At 36.6% G+C, this 22,443-nt stretch overlaps 1 protein-coding gene across 2 annotated transcripts in view; it reads right to left on the bottom strand.

The window, feature by feature from the left end:
* Positions 1–22,212, bottom strand: part of NFXL1 (nuclear transcription factor, X-box binding like 1) — an 87,496-nt gene extending 65,284 nt beyond the window's left edge. For both annotated transcript variants that reach the window (XM_036764059.1, XM_036764060.1), the window contains exons 1-10: positions 22,138–22,212; positions 21,652–21,909; positions 17,543–17,713; positions 14,681–14,790; positions 11,162–11,295; positions 8,406–8,584; positions 8,026–8,184; positions 7,779–7,879; positions 5,349–5,463; positions 1,292–1,416 (exon numbers count right to left, since the gene is read on the bottom strand). In XM_036764059.1, the coding sequence (XP_036619954.1) occupies positions 1,292–1,416; positions 5,349–5,463; positions 7,779–7,879; positions 8,026–8,184; positions 8,406–8,584; positions 11,162–11,295; positions 14,681–14,790; positions 17,543–17,713; positions 21,652–21,907 (1,350 nt within the window). In that variant the 5' untranslated portion in view covers positions 21,908–21,909; positions 22,138–22,212. The remainder of the gene's footprint in view (positions 1–1,291; positions 1,417–5,348; positions 5,464–7,778; positions 7,880–8,025; positions 8,185–8,405; positions 8,585–11,161; positions 11,296–14,680; positions 14,791–17,542; positions 17,714–21,651; positions 21,910–22,137) is intronic.
* Positions 22,213–22,443: the final 231 nt, after the last annotated feature.

The raw sequence follows: 22,443 nt of genomic DNA, 5'->3' as shown, positions 1-22,443 counted from the left end.
TGAACTTTTCTATTTGGTTTAAGAATTCATTTATTTAGGTTGTCTATTTTGTTCAACAAAAGGTTCTACGACATGTACAAAACTATTTATAGCTGCTCTCTGTGTGATGATCTACTTGGCTCTTAATCAATACAATGATCCAAGACAATTCCTAAAGACTCATGATGGAAAATGCTATCTCTCTCCAGAGAAAGAACTATGGAATCTAAATGCAGATTGAAGCATACTATTTTCACTTTTTTGTATTGGGGTTTTTTAGTGGTTTTCCCTTTTGCTCTGTTTCTTTTCACAACATGAATAGATACCAAAATTAATCCTTATTTTGTAGGGTAAGTTATTCTTGTTTGTAAATTGTTATCTTTCATATTCTAAGATCTCATCTCCCCAACTAATAGAGAAGTTGTGGCACAGTCTTGAGTGATTCTAACTGTGGTTCCTTGATACCTGAAGTCTTACTATGGAATTTGTCTGAGATTCCTGGGTACTTTAAATATGAGGTTGCATTAAGGATACAATAGCAGATTGTATTTCCACTTAACCCTCTGGTTCTAATAAATTTGACAAGTTTTTCTTTTATGCTTTCCTGAAACATGATAATCCAGGTTTTTTTTCTTTGTTCATGGTTTTCATTTAGATTATTTCTTCTCCAGTTATCTGGGTTATTTATTTTTGATAGCAAACATTTCACATTTTCGCATTTCTCATCGTATCATGCAATCACTGAATTCTTATTTTCCATTCTCTTCTTCAGAGAGTATATTACTTGAGTAAGGGTAAAGTTTTCCATGTTCTAAGTTATTTTTTTTAACGTCCCTTATATCTAGTTACTTTCACATGTGAATTTTTTCCAGAACCTAGCCAGTTAGACTGAAAACAGAAGGACCATTGCATTATAAGTGTGAAACCTAGGTCTGTTTGCAAGCTTATTCATTGACTCTGCATTCAGGTCAAAGCCACAATATAAGTACTAGAGGCCTAAAAATCAAGATTGAGCCCAAATCAGGGTAACCCACCTCAAAATTTCTTGAAATACAACAATCATCCCTTAAAAGAATAAAACAAGTTCCATAAATCCAAGAGAAGCCTAAACTGAAGGGGGGAAATTTGACACACCGAGGTTTTCATACTTTAAAAAAAGAATTACCTCTTATACTGTTCATACTACACGAAGCACCCTTTTTTCTTTTTTTTCTGATTCATAAAAATGGAAAGCAGCTTGGGGAAAGATCCTACATATCCTATACTTTCATTAGGTAACATTTCAAAATTATTGGAACAGAAAATGACCAACCTGTCTACATATTTCACAAGGACCTCGATGACAGCGCTGTGAACACCTATGAATTCCACATTCAAGTACTTTATCACAACTATCTCCACAAGTTGGAACATCTTGCGTACAAGGCAAAGAGAACTCTAAGTATAGACAAAAAGTCAATGTTAATGACATAGTTAGCATTAACAGTACTTACCAAAGTATATATAAATTAGGTCACTTTAAATTATCTCAGAATCCATTGGTAAATATTTCTTTTGAAAATTAAACTGTATAGTTTAACACTAAAAGTATCAGAAAAGGCAGCTTAAGAGGAATCTACTAATAATAACCTCTACAACACTTCATATTGTATATGGTTTCAAAAAACCTATTTCAATTACTATTGGAAAATTAGACTTTATTTTAGTTGATAACCCCTCATCATAGGAGATGTGAATTAAATCCAGACAGGCAGGCTTAAAAATCATGAGAGGTAATTGTGAAACTAATATATTCTAACCAGAAACATAAGGAATAGCCCAGTGACAAAAGTGCAATATAAAAAGTATAATTCTTATGGAGGTTATTACGAGGTGAAAGTGGGTAGATTCTAAGGGCAGTCAAGTAAGTATTCTTTCTGGGTCAACTTTTCCAAGTTGAATTTCCATTGTAAACCATACTAAGAATCTAGGATTCCTAAAGTGTTTGCTCTTAACTAAAACTACAATTAGAACAGTAGTTATGGATTCACCCAGAAACTATCTGAATCTAAATATAAAATATTGTTTGCATAAATACAGACATAATTAATTGGATAAAATATAATTGCTAAAAGATAACACAAGATAATATAATAAAAATACTATACAAATTCATTTAATGATTCACTGCTAATCAAATTCCCAAGATATTTCACAGAGCTAAAAAAAAGTTAAGAATCTCAAGGGTAATAATGGGGGGAAAGGGGAGAAAGAAGTAGGGAGGAGAGGGAGAAAGAATCTATCAGTACCACATTTCAAATTGCACTAATTAATAATCATTATCATTAAATTGACTATGACTTGGTACTGGTTGGAAAAAAAAGTTTATCAGTGAAAGAGATAATACTATAGCCTAATCTGCCTAGTTTGTCAAATATAGTATTTGACAAAAATACTAGGCAAATTAGACTACAGTCTGACAGAAATTAGGTTTAGGCTAACATCACATTATATACACCAATAAAAGCACTAAATGGATATATAAACTATATATAAAAAGTTACAACCTAAACAAGTTTGAAGACAAGAATTTTAAAAGTAAAGTATCTAAGCTATCAACAATCATACGAAAAAAAATGCTCTAAGTTACTAATAACTAGAGAAAATAAAATTAAAGCAGCTATGACATTCCACCTCAAACTTATCAGACTAGAAATGACAAATGCTTCAGGGACTATGTGGAACCAGGTATCCACATACCTGGGATGCGGGGAGGGGGGGGGGGGGCAGTGGAGGTGTTGCAGCTCTGAGGATATACTACAGCTGCATTTGCTTCCAGCCCAGCCCCACCTGGTGGGAGGAATTAAGTGGCAGATCAGACTGGGAGTGCAGAGCCTGCTTAAGATCTGAGTCACAGTCCGGGTTGACAGTTCTTAAGGGAGGAGGAGTGCTGGTGTGGCAGAGCTTGCTGTGTAGAAATAGCTCAGAAAACAACAGCGCACCCCCTCAAATTTGGAACAAAGTACTCTCTACAAGCAGTCATGCCCTGACGAAAAACTCAAGGGTCAAGTAGTTGGCTGGGAACATGGCCAGGCAGCGAAAACAGATTCGGATTCAAACTCAGACTTTGGAATCTTTCTTTGGTGACAAAGAAGACCAAAACAGACAGCCAGAAGAAGTCAACAAAGTCAAAGAGCCTACACCAAAAGCCTCCAACAAAAATATGAACTGGTCTCAGGCCATGGAAGAGCTCAAAAGGAATTTGGAAAAGCAAGTGAGAGAAGTAGAGGAAAAAGTGGGAAGAGAAATGAGAGTGATGCAAGAAAACCATGAAAAACAAGTCAATGAAAGCAATGAAAGCAACACCTTAAAAAATAGACTAACTCAAATGGCAAAAGAGCTCCAAAAAGCCAATGAGGAGAAGAATGCCTTGAAAGGCAGAATTACCCAAATGGAAAAGGAGGTCCAAAAGACCACTGAAGAAAATACATCCTTAAAAGTTAGATTGGAGCAAATGGAAGCTAATGACTTCATAAGAAATCAAGATATTATAAAACAGAACCAAAGGAATGAAAAAATGGAAGACAATGTGTGAAATATCTCATTGGAAAAACCACTGACCTGGAAAATAGATCCAGGAGAGATAATTTAAAAATTATTGGACTACCTGAAAACCAAGCGCCTAGACATCATCTTTCAAGAAATTATCAAGGACAACTGCCCTGATATTCTAGAGCCAGAGGGTAAAATAGAAATTGAGAGAATCTACCAATCGCCTCCTGAAAAAGATCCCCAAAAGAAAACTCCTAGGAATATTGTCGCCAAATTCCAGAGCTCCCAGATCAAGGAGAAAATACTGCAAGCAGCCAGAAAGAAACAATTTGAGTATTGTGGAAACACAATCAGGATAACACAAGATCTAGCAGCTTCTACATTAAGGGATTGAAGGGCTTGAAATACAATATTCCAGAGGTCAATGGAGCTAGGATTAAAAACAAAAAATCACCTACCCAGCAAAACTGAGCATAATGCTCCAAGGCAAAATATGGACTTTGAATAAAATAGAGGACTTTCAAGCTTTCTTAGTGAAAAGACCAGAGCTGAATAGAAAATTTGACTTTCAAACACAAGAATCAAGAGAAGCATGAAAAGGTAAACAAGAAAGAGAAATCATAAGGGACTTACTCAAGTTGAACTGTTTTGTTTAGATTCCTACATGGAAAGATGTGTATAATTCATGAGATCTCAATATTAGGGTAGCTGAAGGGAATATACACATAGAGAGAGACAGAGGGCACAGGGTGAGTTGAATATGAAGGGAAGATATCTAAAAAAATAAAATCAAATTAAGGGATGAGAGAGGAATATATTGAGAGAGGGAGAAAGGGAGAGATAAAATGGGGTAAATCATCTCACATAAAAGTGGCAAGAAAAAGCAGTTCTGTAGGAAGGGAAGAGGGGGTAGGTGAAGAGGAATGAGTGAATCTTGTTCTCATCGGAATTGACCTGAGGAGGGAATAACATACACACTCAATTGGGTATCTTACCCCCACAGGAAAGGAAGGGGGAGATAAAAAAGGGGGGACAACAGAAAGGAGGGCAGATAGGGGGAAGAGGTAATCAAAAACAAACACTTTTGAAAAGGGACAGGGTCAAGGGAGAAAACTGAATAAAGGGGGACAGGATAGGAAGGAGCAAAATATAGTTAGTGTTTCACAACATGAGTATTGTGGAAGGGTTTTACATAATGATAGGCATGTGGCCTATGTTGAATTGCTTGCCTTCTTAGGGAAGGTGGGCGGGGAGGGAAGAGAGGAGAGAATTTGGAACTCAAACTTTTAAAAACAGATGTTCGAAAAAAAAAAAAAGTTTTTGCATGCAACTAGGACAAGACATAGGGCTCTATCTTGTCTTATAAGAAATTAAGGGAAAAGGGGATGGTGGGGAGTGGGGTGATAGAAGGGAGGGCAGACTGGGGAACTGGGCAACCAGAATATATGCCATCTTGGAGTGGGGGGGGAGGGTAGAAATGGGGAGAAAATTTGTAATTCAAACTCTTGTGAAAATCAATGCTGAAAAAAAAAAGAGTAACGATGAAACATGCCACTCACTTCCCGACAGAAAGATTAAATTAAAAAGCAGATAAAAAGACATACATTTCGGGCATAGACACATGCTGAACTATGTAGATTATGCATTAAGGATTTCATTTTGGGGTGTGCTTTTTTTTACCCCAAAAGGAGAGGAACTGTGGTAGCAAGGAATTAATTAAAAGCTTCTTGTTAAAAAGAAAGGGAGAGGAAAAAAATAGAGTGGTAGTCACAAAAAGAATATGATCTGTAAGGTCTTTTTCAGTTCTAATTATTTACATCTAAGTAGCAAAGCCTTACTTGATTTCTGACATGGACAGAATCTTTTCCCAGATCGAGGACATTCTCCACAACCAAGAGGATGACAAACTTGCTCACACGTGTGATGGCCACATGGCAATGTTTTTCCACATACCTAAAAGAATTGTCATTAGGCATCAATGAAGCATTTAATAGATTAATCTCCAACAACATAATAACAAAAACTACCCATGTGACACCCATAAAATGAAAACACAATCTCATAACATTTAATATCTTTTCAAATAACGGAATTTCTCTTTAATCCAGAATCAATTCCATGATAATATTGTGCTACCCGACCTACAAAGCTTTGCAAGAAAAGTTATCTGTAGGTTTTAAAAAAAAACATATGTACCAAGAAAGAAAGGAATCATTTGGAGGTTTTTAACTCTCCTCCAGCAAAATAATCAGCATATTAATTTAGAGTAGTTTTACCCCTCACAAAAATCATCAATAAAATAATAATTTTTTAATTTCCCATGAAATTCTACTCCAAGGACTCATCACTAGGATGGCCCTGAGGTGTTAAAGGCTACAACAAAAGAAACAAAACTCTGGTTGATTCCATCAAGGGAAAACGACTCCAGTATGGAACTGGTAATGAACTGTACATCAAATCTAACAGTTCAAAGAGGTTTCTCAAAAATTTTTAACACGCGATGAATTTTTTTGGCCACAGAAATTTACAAAGACCATCTAAAATGTTGGTGAGGTTGTGATCCATATTAATGCACAAAATAGCTATACTAATAAAATGACATCTTAAAGTACTAAAATTTAAAGTTTTTAAAGGAGTCTTATGGAATTGAAAATGGAATCCCTATTTGGAATCAAGTACTTGGATCCAATTCTTGACTTTTTATATTACCTATGTGACTTTAAGCAAATCACAACCCCAATGGTACCTCATTTAATCCAAAAACATCATAAGGAAATTACAAGAATGTGTGATAAACAGAATGAAATAAGAAGTTGAAACAAATTTGAAATGGGTGATATATTAATGGCCTGGCTTTAAAATTCAGAAGTGAAGTAAAGTTCTCATCTCATTTAAAAGGGAAGCATAGCCCTCATCTCATATATATATATCACTGAATTTCAATGAGATAGAAAACAAAAAACTATTTAAAAAATGGATGAAAATGGAATGATACATTTATCTCAATTATGAAAGCAAAATGACTTTTTACTATTAAACAAAAAATTAAGATGTTTGATTACATCAAATTTAAAATTTTAATACAACAAAAATATGATCAAAAGAAAAACAGAAAATACATATGTAATATGCAAATGTGACAGATAAGAACCTGAAATACCAAATAAATAAAGAACTACGCAACATTTACAATAGTAGGTAAAACTCCCAGTCCACAATAGATAAATGGACAAAGAATATTAACAATTTGCTAATAGTCACTTGGAAAAAAAAAAACTCACTACTAATCAAAGAAATTAAAATAATTTTGGAAGTACATATCTATAAAATTGGCAAAAACTTTTAAAAAGCAATGAAATTCAATACTACTAGGACTGAAGTGAAACAGGTACACTTCATTATTCATTATGTGTATAAGTGCAAACTGGTGTGGTCATTTTGGAAAGCAATCTAGCAAAATGTAGAAAAAGTTACAAAAATAACCATACCATTTTTACTCAGTGATTCCTTTACTGGGCATGGAATGTAACCTCAATTTTTTTTTAAAAGAAAAACTACCAGCTCAAAGATTTTCATAGCAATTTTTGTAACTACAAAAAAAAAAAAAAACCGCAAAAAACTGGAAGCAGCCTACATAGTGTACTATGTAGAGCTGGTTTCCTCATCTCAAAAATGAAGATTATACTAGATAACCTCTTAGGTCACTTTCATTTCTAAATCTAAATCTAAGATTCTAAATGACCAACAAATGAAGGAACGGTCGAATAAATTGTACTATATCAGCACAATGGAATACTATTATTATTATTATCATTAAGTATCAAGAATATGCAGAACATGGAAAAACCATTATGCAACCATGTAAAGCAAAAAAAGCAAAGGCAGAACCAAAGTATACAATAACTACAACTAGTTAAGAAGAAAAAGAATACTGATGGAGATTTAGTGACTAAAAAAGTGTGACAACGTGTGCACTAATAATTTATCTAAATGTAAATAATCAGCAAATCTACTTGGTTATTCTAACACATTCAATCAAGTTTATTATGAACTATTTAACATAAATACTAAAAAAGGCACAGGCCTCCACTAGTGTTCATTCTTATTCCTCAGGCGCTAAGTGAAAGGGAACTGAGAGAGTGATTCCCTACATTCCACACTGGGGGTGGCATTGGCTGGCACTGAACAACAGAAACTTACAGAAGGAAGCAGTTTCACATTAGCCCCACAGGAGCCAACAGCTCACAGTTTTAAAGACTCTTACTCACCTGATCACAGTGCCACACTGGACTTGCACAAAATCTTTCAGCTACCTGTTTGCCACAGACACACTTCTGTTTGCTAACTCGTGGACAGGGTTGACAATTTCCTAAAATTATAATGATTAATCAGAACAGGAATATTACAAATTAATTCAAAAATTGATTCTTTTATGCCAGAAGTGTCACATTTTCATAGTTGGCTTTGCTAATTGCCTCATTCAAAACATCTAGCTTATTTAGACATTCCTTTTACCTGCATGACAAGGGTCTTCACATTTATGCTGCCCACACACCTTCCGACCACATGGTTGCTGACAGGACCATCCCTTGGTACTGCACCGGCGAGACACTGGTTTTGCCTTCTTACAGTAGCAAGTAATAGTAACCATCTTTGGACAGGGTGGGCAAGGACCTAGTAAAATCCAGTGAAAGGACAAAAATGAATACTGAAGTCTCTGATAACATGTTGAACTTTCAATTCATGTTTCATGCTTTTCATATCAATACTTTAGGGATGTTTTTCCATACTTCTTTAACCAATATTTAAGTTTTAATGTCAATTTTTAAAATTATTTTTACATTTCAAAAAAGTGGTTAATCAATCATAAATAATTAAAACAAAATTAAAGTTACCTGGGTGACAGAGGAGTAAACATTTATGTCCACAAGGAGGCTTAAATTCTCGCTCACACACTTGTCCACATGAGTGAGGTACAAGCCAGGGATCTAGCGGTGGATCTTCCACTTTTCCACAATAGCAATAATACCGAGTAGGTGTTTCAGATCGTTTATATTCAAACCTACATTTTGGACTAAATGGGAAAAGAATTATTAAGCTGGACTTTAGTATCCTTTTTCAAAGCAACATAAGGAGGAAAAGATGAACATAAAACTTCAATTCAACTTACAATGCATTTGCACTGTCATATGCTTTATTACTGTGTAAATAATACCTAAAATTTTTTCAGGGTACCTCTGCATTCTGCAAAAGTGGCATAAAAGGCTTTTGTAGACAAAAAACACAATGACAGCAAGAGTTAGAAGATTGAACTGAAATTCCCTACCCTTTGACCCAGAGATTACACTGCTAGGCACATTCCCAAAAACATCATTAACAAAGAGAAAACCTCTATGCCAAAATATTTATGGCAGTACTTTTTGTCGTAGCAATAAGTAAAAACAAAACAGATGGCCATCAACTAGGGAAGAGCTAAATGAACTGTGGTACAAGACTGTAATGGAACATTACTCTGGCCAATAGGATGAATATAGAGAAGCAGAAGGGCTTAAAATAAAATAACAAGAGTCAATAATGTAAATGGAAAAAATAACCATCCCAAAACAAGTAAAAATTGATGTTGCAAAATATATGTTAATCAGTTTTAAAGAAATTTTTCTCTTCCTCTTTTTAAATTTCTTTAAAATTTTTTCTTAGAAGTCTCTCTAGGAGAGAAGGGAGAGGGATACAGGAAAAAAAATCTATGTTCTATAAAAAAGAGCAATAAAAAAATTGTAATTATACAATAATGTATTTTCATAATGACCTAGAGTTATCAAGAAAAATATATGTTGTGGATCTGTGATGTCATCTGAATAGTAACTTCTACTTAATAAGAACACAAAGAATTTTAAAAAGATTTCCATTTAAAAGAGTTAAAATAAAAAACTTTAAAAGGTGATTTTGACAGAAAAAAAATGAAAATAAAGCATTCTTTTTTTAAGTGAGTATGTAAACATAATGGGACATGACTGGACAAATATGAAAAATTCAGAGATGTCTGGGAAGACACCTCTAAAACAATGCCAAGCAGTCAATAGGATTAAGAGAACATACGTAATGATCATCATAATGTAATACAAAACAAATTAAAAGTCATCAGAATTCAATTAAGTAATAAATAATCTTGATTCCAGAAGGCTGATGAAACAGATCAGGCAAGGGGTAAGGGACTAAGGTTGTACATCTACTGCTGCATACTCTGCTAAATAAGATTCATGTGTCCGCTTGTTTTCTTAGCTCTTTTTCTTGCTGTAAATAAAAAAGTATTAATAAAAAAAATTTTCTTAAGAAGTAAGCTTCAGTTACCTGCAATACCCATTTATATGAAATACTTCAACCCCTTGGCAAAGCTACAAAATTGAGATATGAATTTCTTATCTACTGAGCCAAAACAGAACAAAACAAAAAGACATATTTCTATCATTCCAAGAATTTAGTATACTATTTTTGGGTAACCCCATACAGAAGTGCCTTTGGAGTCAGAAGACATGGATCCAAATTCAACCTTCGATATATACTACTTGTATGACAGATAGTCTTGTCTGTTTAAAAAATCAGGAAGCTGAACAAGACAGCCTCTAATGTTTCTTCAAACTCAAAATCTATCACCTCCTAAAAAAGATCTTATCCCAAAGGATCATCACAAAATTGCCATCTCCTGAATAAATAATGATTTACATTTATATTAAAATTCTTTAATCCTCCCTGGCTAATTAAAAAAAAAAACAACCGCAAACCTCTGTCACTCCCTTAAACTATTCAGACAAGGCTGCTGTTAAGACTAGTACTATCAGTAGCTGAAGGGCACCTCACTAAACCATCAGATGAATGAAAGTACACCTGACTTGTTATCTGTAGAACAGAAGTAGAAAACCATCTATTACTACATACCAAAAAACAAATGCAACTATATCCTATTCGTTGGTCAAAAGCAAGCTAGCATGGGAAATTTGTGTAATGTAAAAACATATGTCAATAAAAATTCTTAAACAGAGTATCAAATTTTCACTCTTTTTTGTCTAAATGAAACCTCACCTTGTCTCAGAAATGAGAAAATTATTTGACTCATCACCAGTTAGTCAGTCAGCAAGCATTCATTAACCACTCACTATGTTTGAGGCACTGCGCCAAGCACCAGAAATACAAAGAAAAGCAAAAACACAGCCCTTACTCTTGAGAAACTCACATTCTAATGAGCAAGACAACATGCAACTAACTAGGTATACAAAAGTATATATGCTACAAATGGAAGGTAATCTCAGAGGGGACTAGGCCTCAGGTAGAAACAAGAAAGGCCTCTTGCAGAAGGTGGGATTTGAACTGAGTCTTGAAGGGAACCAGGAGGAAGGGTATTCCTGGCCTGACAGACATCCATCCCAGTATAAATGCAGAGACCTAGGAGATAAAAGTTTGGGATGTGAAGAAAGGCATTTTTACCAATTGTGACTTAAATGGTTTCTCCACAAGGGCTACTAATCATTAATTAAAAGACTATCATAAGCTTTGAGATCACAAAGTTCACCTGTAAAAATTTTAAATTTGAAATTATGACTTCTTAACAATTTTTTTTTACTTTCAACTAAGCATTTCCTATAGGACAAAAGCCTACCACGGCCACGGATAGTCTCTTTTTCCAAAGTCATCATCCGTCAAAGGCGAAGACACAAGGAACAGGCTGTCTTTGGCCCACTTTTGAATACAGGGCATGTGAAATATACAGAAACATCCTGAACAGCTCCAAACCTAAGACAAAAATTCATCAGAAGTTAAAATTAGGCAAGAATATGGACTCTTCTTGGTAAAAGAAACAAAACAATAAAGCGTTCCTGCTCTACTCACCTCCTAGAGTAGTTGGAAGAACATGAAATGAAGAGGCATTAAATGATTGACAAATAATAAAGCATTATTTTACCAAAATCCACTTAGGAAAATGAAAATCTCCCTCACTTCTATGTTTATCTTTTATGCCTTAATTCCTAGAATTACATGAATAGACCAGTAAAGTGTTACTTAAGGATGACCTGCTGAAAACATCAGCAAAATACTTTAAACATTCTGACCAAAGTCACAATATTCAAATTAAGATTTCTTTCAGCTGGCAGAAAACTGGCAGTGAGCCATTAAAAGAAAAGTAAACAGGTTAAATGGGGCCAGGTAGACTACCATATAGATGGGCTTGAGATACAGAACTGATTGGATTTCTACTTTTATTACAACAGAATACACATATCTATAGGCAGAGAGAGTTTTATTTTTATTTTCTCTCTGCTACCACCAAAATATCCTACACACCAACTCAAATCCAGAGGCAAGTCTGAGGGGTAGGGCCAGTGGTAGCAAGGGGAATGGATAAAACAGAAATCCTACAGGGAAATTATTTCCTCTTCCTTCTCCAGCAGGAAGAACAGGACAATCAACGACCAGAGACCACAAAGGTATAGCAAGGGGATACCCCACCCTTACTGTTACTTAACCCTGATATTCTTTCCTCCCTCAACCTATCAATAAAGACTCATAAACCATGTAACCATAACCTAGTGCCCAGAGAGATCCTATTCCCACTCTTAGAAAGCAGGGAGGGTGAGAAAGGGGGAAATGCTCACTGCTTAGAAAAGAGAAATATATACTGGCATCCTAAATTAGAACTCAGTGTCTTTTCCATAGAAACACTGTTAAAAATGGCAGTTAAATCTTCTTGGTTTTCTGTTTTTAAAAAATCCTGAATTTAATTAACACCAAATAATAAACACAACTAAAATAATAATAATTAACATTTCTATAGGGCTTACTATGTGCCCTATAAGCACTGTGCTAAGCACTTTACAATTATTATCTCAGTTGATCCTCACAACAACCCTAGGAGGTAGGTCTAGTATTAACTAAGGCAAATACGGTTAAGTTATCTGCCCAGGATCAAACAACTAAGTATCTGAGGCCATATTCTAAATCAGGTGTTCCTGACTCCAGGCCCCAAAGCTCGATCCACTGTGCCCCCTAGCTGTTACGAAGGTAAGAACTTCTAAACATAAGGTAAAACAGAAAGACACTTGTATTTGAATGCATGATTATAAACAGCTAACCTTTCAAGAATATAATTAATTCAACAAGTTACTTGCAAAGCTATCTTGTTTCTTCTACTGACCTTTGATCTGTTCTCTTCTGCATTTTTGTTAAAACATCTGATTGACCCTCTTTTCTTACTTTTATTATTATTCAGAAATGCTATTACCATTCTGATTTCTTGATCCCAACTCCCCTTTTAAAATTAAAACAAAACCCTTGTATCACATGTGCATAGTCAAATAAAACAAAGCTCCATATTAGCCATGTCCAAAAATGAATGTTTCATTCTACACCTTGAGTTCATCACCTGTCAGGAGGTAGGTGTTGTGTTTGATCATCAACCCCTTGGAATTAGATAATTATTGTATTGATCACAGCTCTTAAGTCTTTCAGACTTGTAACTACTACATAAATTGTTCTCCTGGCTCTGCTCACTTCATTCTACATCAGTTTATATAAGTCTTCCCAAGCCTTTTTAAAATTGTCCCTTTTGTCATTTCTTCAATAATATTCCACACTATTCCATTCCATAATTCATACATCATAATTTGTCAGCCATCCCAATTGATAAAGGCCCTCTTGGTTTCTAGTTTTTTTGTCATTACAAAATAGCTGCCATATTTTTTTCATATGGCTGTTGACAGATTGGATGTTTTCCTTTGAGAAACTGCTTGTTCATGTTTAGACCATTTACATATTGAGGTATGGCTCTTGCTCTTATATGTTTGAATCAGTTACCTAAGTAACTTGGATATCAGATTTTGTCAAAGAAATCGGCTGCAAAGGATCCCCTCTCCCAGTTAGTTAACTGTTTCCAATTTTAACTAATTTAACATAATCAAAATTGTCCATTTATCTTCTGTGATCCTTTCTATCCCTTATTGGGTCATGAACTGTCTGCAGGTTAGCTATAGGTATTTCGATCTTGTTTTACTAAATTGTTTAAGTTGTGACATTTTCTATGCCATTGTATCCATTCGGAACTTATTCTAGTTTACAGTGAGACGTTGACAACCTAGTTTTAGCCATTCTGCTTTCCAGTTTTCCTAGCAATTCATGTAAGTCTCTGGGTTTATCGAATGTTATGCTATTATGTTTGTTTGCTCCTGTAGATTATGGAGCTAACCTGTACATTGATTGATTTCTCTAGTTTTTAACCAATACAAAATAGTTTTGATGATCCTTGTGCTTTGTAGTATAATTTTGAAATCTGGGTGGTAGTTAAGATTGTATAATTAGATTTCTGGTCCTCATCATTATTATTGCTAATAATAATGATGATAAGCTAGTATTTGTAGTGCTTTAAGGTTTGCAAAGTACAACACACATTATCTCATTTGATCTTCCCATCAACCCTGAGAGTAGGTACTAAATTTTGAATGGGTTATCCTCATTTTACAGATGAGAAAACTGAACGAGGTTAAATGATTTGCCCAGGGTCACATAGCTCCTAAGTGTCTGAGGCTGGATCTGAACTCAGACCTTCCTGACTCTAAGTCCAGCACTCTGCCCTGTACCACCTGGCTTCCTGAACATTATAGCTTGTGGGCTGACTTGGGAAAAGTATGTTCTATTTTCCAAACAACTGACTTACCAAGGAATTTAAGGATCAGGTATTTTTTTTCAAACATTGGAGGCTGCCCATACATTACTGGAAGATTTTGCCATTTTAGGGTTCTTGTATTCCTTAGAATGGGAAGAGCTCCCTTTATTATACTAATATATAAGAAAAACTTTTCTCCTGGATTGTAAACTACTCGAGGGAGGGGCTGACTCTGTCTTTGTATTCCTAGTGCTCTCCCTATCATAGGTACCTAAATGTCATTAAAATTAATGTTAGATGAAAAGGAACTCTAATAATGCTAAATCCACAAATTCAGATGGGCAATTCAAAGATAATTTTGAATGGGTTTTTTTTACCTCTTAAAATATGTCCAACATAAAAAAATTGATTCTATTTTTAAATTTTCCAAGTTCACTGGTATTTTTAACCATTTAAGATAATAAAAAATAAATAGTAAGCACATATAAAAACTATTCACAGATAAGAGATAAAGAAACTTACTGCTTGGTTTCTCTTTACTGAAGCAATACAAATTAAGCATGTCATAGCCCCCGACTGAAAAGCTTCATTTATATACTGTCTGGTCCGTTCCAATTCGTGCATATCTCCATCTTAAAATGAAAGAAAATTGACATTTTTAAGTACCCAGGAATTTCTGAAATGTAGCATAATTGCCTTTCTAGAATATAAAAACTAAGCAAAAAAGGCCTTTGAGATGTCACATAGTTCAATAACTTGACTTGCCAGAGAAGCCCTTAAATCTGGCAGAATCTCTTTATTCTTACCTTAGATAAAATTTTAAACAAGATTTGTTATATGTTTCCAAGCCAGGATATTTCACATAAGAAACAAATTTAAAACTGTGGAAAGAAGCTAGGGATAAGCACTCTAATAGTAGTAAAAAGAGATTGACAGCAAGGAAGTAGAGAGAAAACACCAAAGGAGCTCAAAAAGCAGAACAAACTGGGGCCACTGAGTACAGGGCCAAACAGACCTATCTACCTCATTCATACTAAAGAGAATCACTCGAGAAAGCACAATATAGTAAATGATGTTCCTAACAAAAACCCTGATTCACCAGGAAAAAGTCACACTATGCTCTATTTAAGAAAGTAAAAGCATGTGATAAAATTTTGTCTTTCTAAATGTAAATATCATGTAAACTTTAAAAATTTGTGCTTAAAAAGGTTAAACTCTCAGCTATCTATAATTTATTCCCCAAAAGAAAATGTACTGCACAAAACAGTTGCTCTCAAAATGCCATCACGTTTCCACAAATCAAGAAAGCATTGTATTATCAACACGTAATATAGGATATTAATTTAAAAGCTAAATTAGCTCCCCAAAGAGGAGAGACTGAGGACTTAAGTGCTAAATATATTGTAAAATCACATAAATGAAAACTGACTCTAACAACTATAAGGCATCCTTGGTCATGAATACTTCGTTAAAGTAAGTATTCTTTTTTTTGAATTGTCAGCCAATGATTTCTCTGAAAGTCTAGTTAAGGTTAAAATTTTCTCTGACACAAGTATAATCCGCCAAAAACGATCACTATACTTCACATGGGCAACCTTCCAACAAGACAAAAGAGAAATTTATTTTCATTCCAATCAAGGTCAGGCCACAGCAAAGACCAAAGCCTAGTTATCTTTCATATGATTTACAAACAACTGCTGATCCCAAGAATTAGAAACTCCTGTGTTCTTCTTGATTTATCACAAATTTTATATAATTCTGAAGTCACTGAGCCACTTAAACTAAACTAGAGCTTACAGTGATTTCAATCATAAAGGGAAAAAAAAGACTACCATTATAAGAATACTGTCATGAACTAACAAAAATTTACTAATCTTAGCCAAATAAAGCAATATACACTTGAGTTACACTAACTGCCACCAAACTAGAGCAATATTGGTGATCATAGGTGAAAGAAGTCATGTCCAACCCCTTCTTATTTTACAGAAGAAGAAAATGAGGCCCAAAGAAGTTAAAGGACATTGTCGAAGGTCACAAAGCTAGTATCTTAGGTGGTATTTTAACTTATTTCCCTTACTCCAAATTCAGTGCCTATCCTATCAACTACACACCACTGAAAGATATTCCTACCACAGAGAATCAAACTGCTTTGATAGAGCTCTAGTATATTTATTTATTTAGATAAAAAACAATTATGACCGTATTCTGGCTTTCACTTGCATTAAGTGAACATTCAGCTTTCTATGCATCTTTATGCAGATTTGAGGTAGAAGTCTGATTAATCCTGAAAACAACATAAGAAATAAGCTAACTCAAAAAACCTCTTTGGGATCAACTGACACTGTCAACCAGTTCCCACTTTTTGAACTTCTCTTTTCACTTGGCTTCTCCGATGCTGTTTTGTCCCAGTTCTCTCTACCTGAGCCTTTTGTCTTCTTTGCTGCTTCCTCCTTGTGTTGCTCCCTAAATGTAGGCTACAGTTTTTGTCTTGGACCCTTTTGTCTTCTCACTATATTTTTTCCCTTAGTTACCGCATCTATTCCCAGAGCTTCAACTACCAAAACTACATATGGGTCCAGCCCTGACCTTTGTCCTGAATTCCAAATCTTCACTGTCTATTAAATTCAAATTTCAAGTAAGAGTATCTAGATGACCTCTCAAGAGCCCTTCCTCAAGTTCTATCAACACGCCAAAACAAAACAAAACAAAAACCCTGCGACAACCCTTTTTGCCACACACTTGCATATCAAACATATTGATTTATATACAGTACACATCTGAAATGAGATTTCTCTAGCCTTCTCCCAATAGAGTGAATAAAAAAAAAGTTCATGTTAACAGGATATGAGAGTATCCCACACAAACCTTAAAATTATGAGACAAAAAAAATTATCGAAGTTATAAATTAAGGGACAAATAAAAGGCATAAATAACAATGAGAAAGGAATGCTAATTTCAAGATGCATTGAGCATAAGGAAAAGGCATCAGAACAAAAATCCAAAAGGGACATTCAAAGTCCACAAAATTTAGTCAAATGACAAAGGAAGAGTACAAAAAAGTTCAGGAACCACAGCAGTGACTCGGAGAGAATGAAATTTTGCCGAGGTCACCCTAATTATTCTGTTGAGATGTATCCACAAGAGCTAAAGGAAGAGTCATTCTAAAATATAAAGGGGAAAGTCATAGCTGTGATTCTTCTATTTGCTTCAGAGCCAGCTCAGGGCTCAACTTTAGAAAGGAGAACAACCTGGCCTACCACACTAATGGGAAACAAAAGGTGAATTCTTCAGATACAAGCCTCACAAAGAGTCACATACCACCACAAATCACAAATTTAACTTTGTCAACCACAACAAAACTAACAAAATTTTAGATTTTTTTACCTATCTGACTAGTATACGTTATAAATGTTTTGTCAACAATTTTGTCCTGCTTTCCTTCAGTATCTTCATCTCCTTCTTCTTCAGAGGAACTAAAGTGATCTTCAACGAGTTTTTTTGCTGCTGCTTGATTAGCTTTCTTGATTTCCTCAAACTTCTTCTGTGAAATTAGTTCTGTTTAAAAGAATAAACTGATTTTTAATTTCTGTAAAACACTCTCAAGTAGTAAAGCATAAGTTATGATACGGAAGTTAGCTTTTTAGCATATTAAAAAAGTCATATTTGCAAAGTTTCTCCTTCACCAAACTCCCAGAAGTAACTTCTGCTAGAGCATCTATGTCTTTTTATAGCATTTGATAAGTTTGTTGCTTTTCAAAAGAAAACATTCACTTCTGTAAAACACAAATGTTTCTACAACAATGTCCTTCAAAAAGAATTACTAAGCTAACCAAAAACTAACAATGTTACAAAGAAAGTCTACATACACACACCCCACCACCACCACCACAAAAATTGGCAAAAAGTTATCTAGAATAATGTTGTGAAAAATATAAAACTGGAACTGTAATAAAAAAAAATTTTCACATTATCTAAAAAAGTAAAAGAATAAAGTTTCTAGTGACTGTTCCCTCTGAAGGAAAATTAAATTTTTTGAAATGTTAATGATACAATTTCAGAGCAGTTTAACGGTACCTCTAAAATTCAACTACAAAATTTTACATTGCAACAAAACAGGCATACAACTTCATTTGTGATGTTAAAAACTGTAAAAATCTGCAAAAAAAAATTTTTTTTAGCATTTTTGTATTTACCTTACTAAAGAAATTGACTTTCAAATACTTCCAACCTAATCCCAAATATGGATTTTCAATTGTGAACTCAGTTCTAGCTTATAACTATTCAATAAGCAGTATCATGCACAGCACTGATAGGTGATGAGGTAAACACAAAAAAAATATAAACCAAGATAACTTAGCACATTAGAGCCAATTTTCTTTTCTTTCCTAGAAAATGCTCAAAGAACGTCAACTTTCTCAGCACTGACTTGATTTATTAATGAAATAAATCTGCTGGAAGTGTAACTGATTCAGACTGAAGATAAGTTTTTATTTTGGATCAGCCACTTCCTTACGGCTTACTGTTCACATTACTCATTTGGATACTTAATTATATAGTTTCATGTGTATATGTCTTGTCATCTCTGAGTAAACTCCTCAAAGGCAGGTACAATATTTTATATTTCCAGCACAAAGATGAAACTTACTATTTGGTAAATTGGTGCAAATAGTTGAACATTTACTAGCTCAGCATTTACTGTGTGCCTGCCATTGCATATAAGGACCCCTTAATTTCTCACGGGCAATGTGAAGGAGTCCTGGAGTCAAGAACAAAAGGATTTAAGTCCTGCCATTGATACGTACTGGTGATGTGACTAACCTTAACCTTTCTGAGGGCCCAAGACATCCTCCATATACAGTAAGTTTCAGATCAGCTGAGATGGTAATGTAAATGGGAAGATCTTTCCCATGCATTAATAGGCCCATGTGACCTGCTTAAGTCACATGAAGTCTGTGTGGGAGGAGCCTGCTGAACAGGTGGAACAGAAAGGGTAGAGCAGAGCTGAGAGGAAGTTAGACAAAGCAGTCAGAGCTGGGCAGGAGAGAGCAGGCAGAGGAACGAGGGAGAGAGGGAGTGATTTTGGTTGAGGGTATTCATTTGTAGGAAGGCCCTAACAGGGAGAAGGCTTGGGGATGGAGGTGCCCCCTGCATTACTAATGTGTATGGATTCCTTTGTTGCCATGATGGATTTGGCTTTCTGGTGTTTGAATAAATGTTTTAGTTCTGTCTTCCATGTGGAGTCTGTTATATTTTGCAATTCAGAACTACCCAAGCATATCCACAGTTTAGTAGATGTAGGCTCTGTGAATATTGCATTGGCACTATAGTTGCTCATCTCTACGGGAACAAGGAGTTCCCTATAAAGGGCTATTAAAAACAACAACAAAAAAAACCCAAGCCTTACACTAGTTTAAAAATATTTGAAAACTTTAAAAAAAAATGGTGCTCGGGGCAGCTAGGTGGCGCAGTGAGTAGAGCACCGGCCCTGGAGTCAGGAGTACCTGAGTTCAAATCCGGCCTCAGACACCTGACACACTTACTAGCTGTGTGACCTTGGGCAAGTCACTTAACCCCAATTGCCCTGCCTTCCCCCCTGCAAAAAAAAAAAAAAAATGGTGCTCAACCTGGTTGTCTGAGAACCTTTGGATAAGGAAAAGAAAACTGTTACAAGGATCATCAAAAGATATAGGACAGGAAATGATTCATATAGGGCTAAAATTTACAAAGCAGTCCACGTATACAGATAAAGAAAAGCTAATACTTAGTAAGGAAAAATAAATGTCATCAATTCAATTAACCACTAAGAATATCTTAGAGATAAAGGATAATAGAAAATCTTTACTCCTAAATATTAGTGAAAAATTTATCTCAAACTTTAAAAAGTATCTTTCCTACCATAGCAAAGACACAGTAACATGACCATTTAAGGTCAACAAGGTTAATAAAACACTCTTAGGATAATTCTCAATTATCCATGTTTGCATTAGTCCTTTTCCTGATTACTCACAAAATACTTTTAATCTACTATCTCACCACTATTCATAGATTCCCAGACTATATTCTACTGCTATTCAAATAGTGTGCTCAGGTGATAAAAACTAATTTCAATGTTAGCTCAGTAAGAATCTATGATTTCTTTGGCAGGGGCACTCCTTAAGCATCCTAGACATGGATGACAAACCTCCTGCATCTTAACACAGGATGTCAAGAGTTGCAGTGGCCTATAAACTCATCATTTCAAAGTCAATCTGGCAATGAACATTTACACAGGCCTTCCTAAAGGCCCACACTCACAGCCTTTCCAAGTTGATAGAACCTGTTAGAGACCCTGTATATTAGAAAAGCCCTGAAGAACCCAGGGTTACCTCTATACCATGGTAAGCCATCAGAAAAGATGTTTATCATACTATAAATGTATAGTAGAGAAATTTTAATATTAGACTAAGAAAAAATATGCTGCAAAAAAAATCCATTCTAAAACTTAAAAAATTACTCTTAGATCACATGCATTGCTGCTACTCACTGCTACTAAAGAGATCTGAGGATTGAATGCAGCCTGCAGAATGGTTAGAATGTACTAAAATGCCACAGATAAATTCTTCACTATTTTGGGAGTAATTCAGTTTTTTTGTTCAGCCATGTCTGACTCTCTGTGACCCCATTTGGAGTTTTCTTGGCAAGAATACTGGAATGGTCTGCCATTTCCATCTTCCACTCACTTTACAGATGAGGAAGCTAAGGCAAAGGGGGTTGGTTAAGTGACTTGCCCAGGGTCAAATTGCTAGTAAGTGTCTGAGGCCAAACAGAACTCAGGAAAATGAGTCTTACAGACTCCAGGCTGGGCACTCTATCCACTGCTCCACCTAGTTGCCTTATTTTAGGAGTAAAGCTTTTCAATTGTTCACTCCTCAAAGTCTTTTCATTTTCCGTATCTCTGAAATATTACTAGAGTCTTCTAGAGTTGGACAAACCCAATACTGCTACAGCAACTATTAAAGTGAGGTCGTTCAATATTTTTAAAAAATATTTTGATAACCTTCAACATCATAGCTTACCCTTGTAATTCTATGCATTTTATTTAAGGCATTTACAAACATGATTCCAAGAAGGAATACAGGCTTCACCAGAATGCCAAAAAGCACCCGTGGTACAAGAAAAGGCTATAGTTGTATAGCTGTATCCAGAGAAAGAAGCTGCCTTGTAACACCGGGCCACTAACCAAATTGGGGGAACTGAGCTGGGGAGAGCAGGGGGCGGCAGGGGGGAAGGAAAGGGGGAGGAAAAGAGGAGGGAGAGAGAAAAGTGAGAAGAGAAGAGAAGATCGCCCCCCATCCTGTGCAAAGAGATACACCATTGCAACCCAGTTCGGGGGGCTCAGCCTAGAAGCCCCAGGACAGGGTTTTCATTACGAAGGGGGGAAGTTTCAGACCCAAAGTCACGGATGCTCGGAGATGCATGAAATTGCAATTCTCGGGGAGGAGCAAAGGGCTCACCATTGGCCGCGGGTGCCGGACGCGCCGCTCCCGCCGCTGCTCCCGGGATGCTGCTGGGCGGGCCCCAGGCAGAGGAGGTGGCCGCGGCAACCCCGGCCCCTCGGCCCGGCCGGGGCCGGCTGCCGGCTGCGGGTGCTCCGCTGCCCCTCCCGCCTCCGCCGCGGGGCTGGACTCCATTCCCCGAGGCCGGAGCGGTGGACGCCCGGCCTCTCGCGCGGCCTCTTCCTCCGGCCACCTGGCGCCAAGTCGCTTCCATCCCTGCCGAGAGAAGAAGCGAGTGAGGGCCTGGGAGGCTGGGAGAGACCCCCAACCCCCGAGGGCGGAGAGCCGAGGCGGGAGCCGCCGCCGCCGCCCCTGCAGGCGGCCACGTCGCCCTCCGGAGCCGGGCCGGGAGGCACCGTGGTCTGTGGGGCGGCGGGATGAACTGAGAAGAAAGGGGCCGCCACCGGGTTCTGCTAGGACCCAGGCACCGGAGAGCGAGGATACCTGGAGACACGAATCCACCGCCCTAGCCAGCCCAGCTGAGGGACCGGCTCCGAGCCGCCGCGCAGCCCGCCCGCCTGGTTCGAGGCCGACGCACACCCCCCAGCGGAGAGCTACGTCTCCTTACCGGCAGCACCCGCCCCTGACCCCGCCCCCTTACCGACTACAACTCCCAGCGGGCACTGTGGCTGGGCACGTGGCAAAAAAGATCCGCTTCCTCTCTTCCTTTGGAGCCGAGCTCCAGCCGGGTCTTTCAGTAAGCTCACGTCCTCTAGTGAACGGATGCGCCGAGGATGGCGCCGTCCTTCG

This window comes from Trichosurus vulpecula, chromosome 6 (genome assembly GCF_011100635.1).
Source record: "Trichosurus vulpecula isolate mTriVul1 chromosome 6, mTriVul1.pri, whole genome shotgun sequence".
Lineage (NCBI taxonomy): Eukaryota > Metazoa > Chordata > Mammalia > Diprotodontia > Phalangeridae > Trichosurus > Trichosurus vulpecula.
The sequence above is the reverse complement of the archived record's forward strand: the minus strand, read 5'-3'. Positions and strand labels throughout refer to the sequence as shown.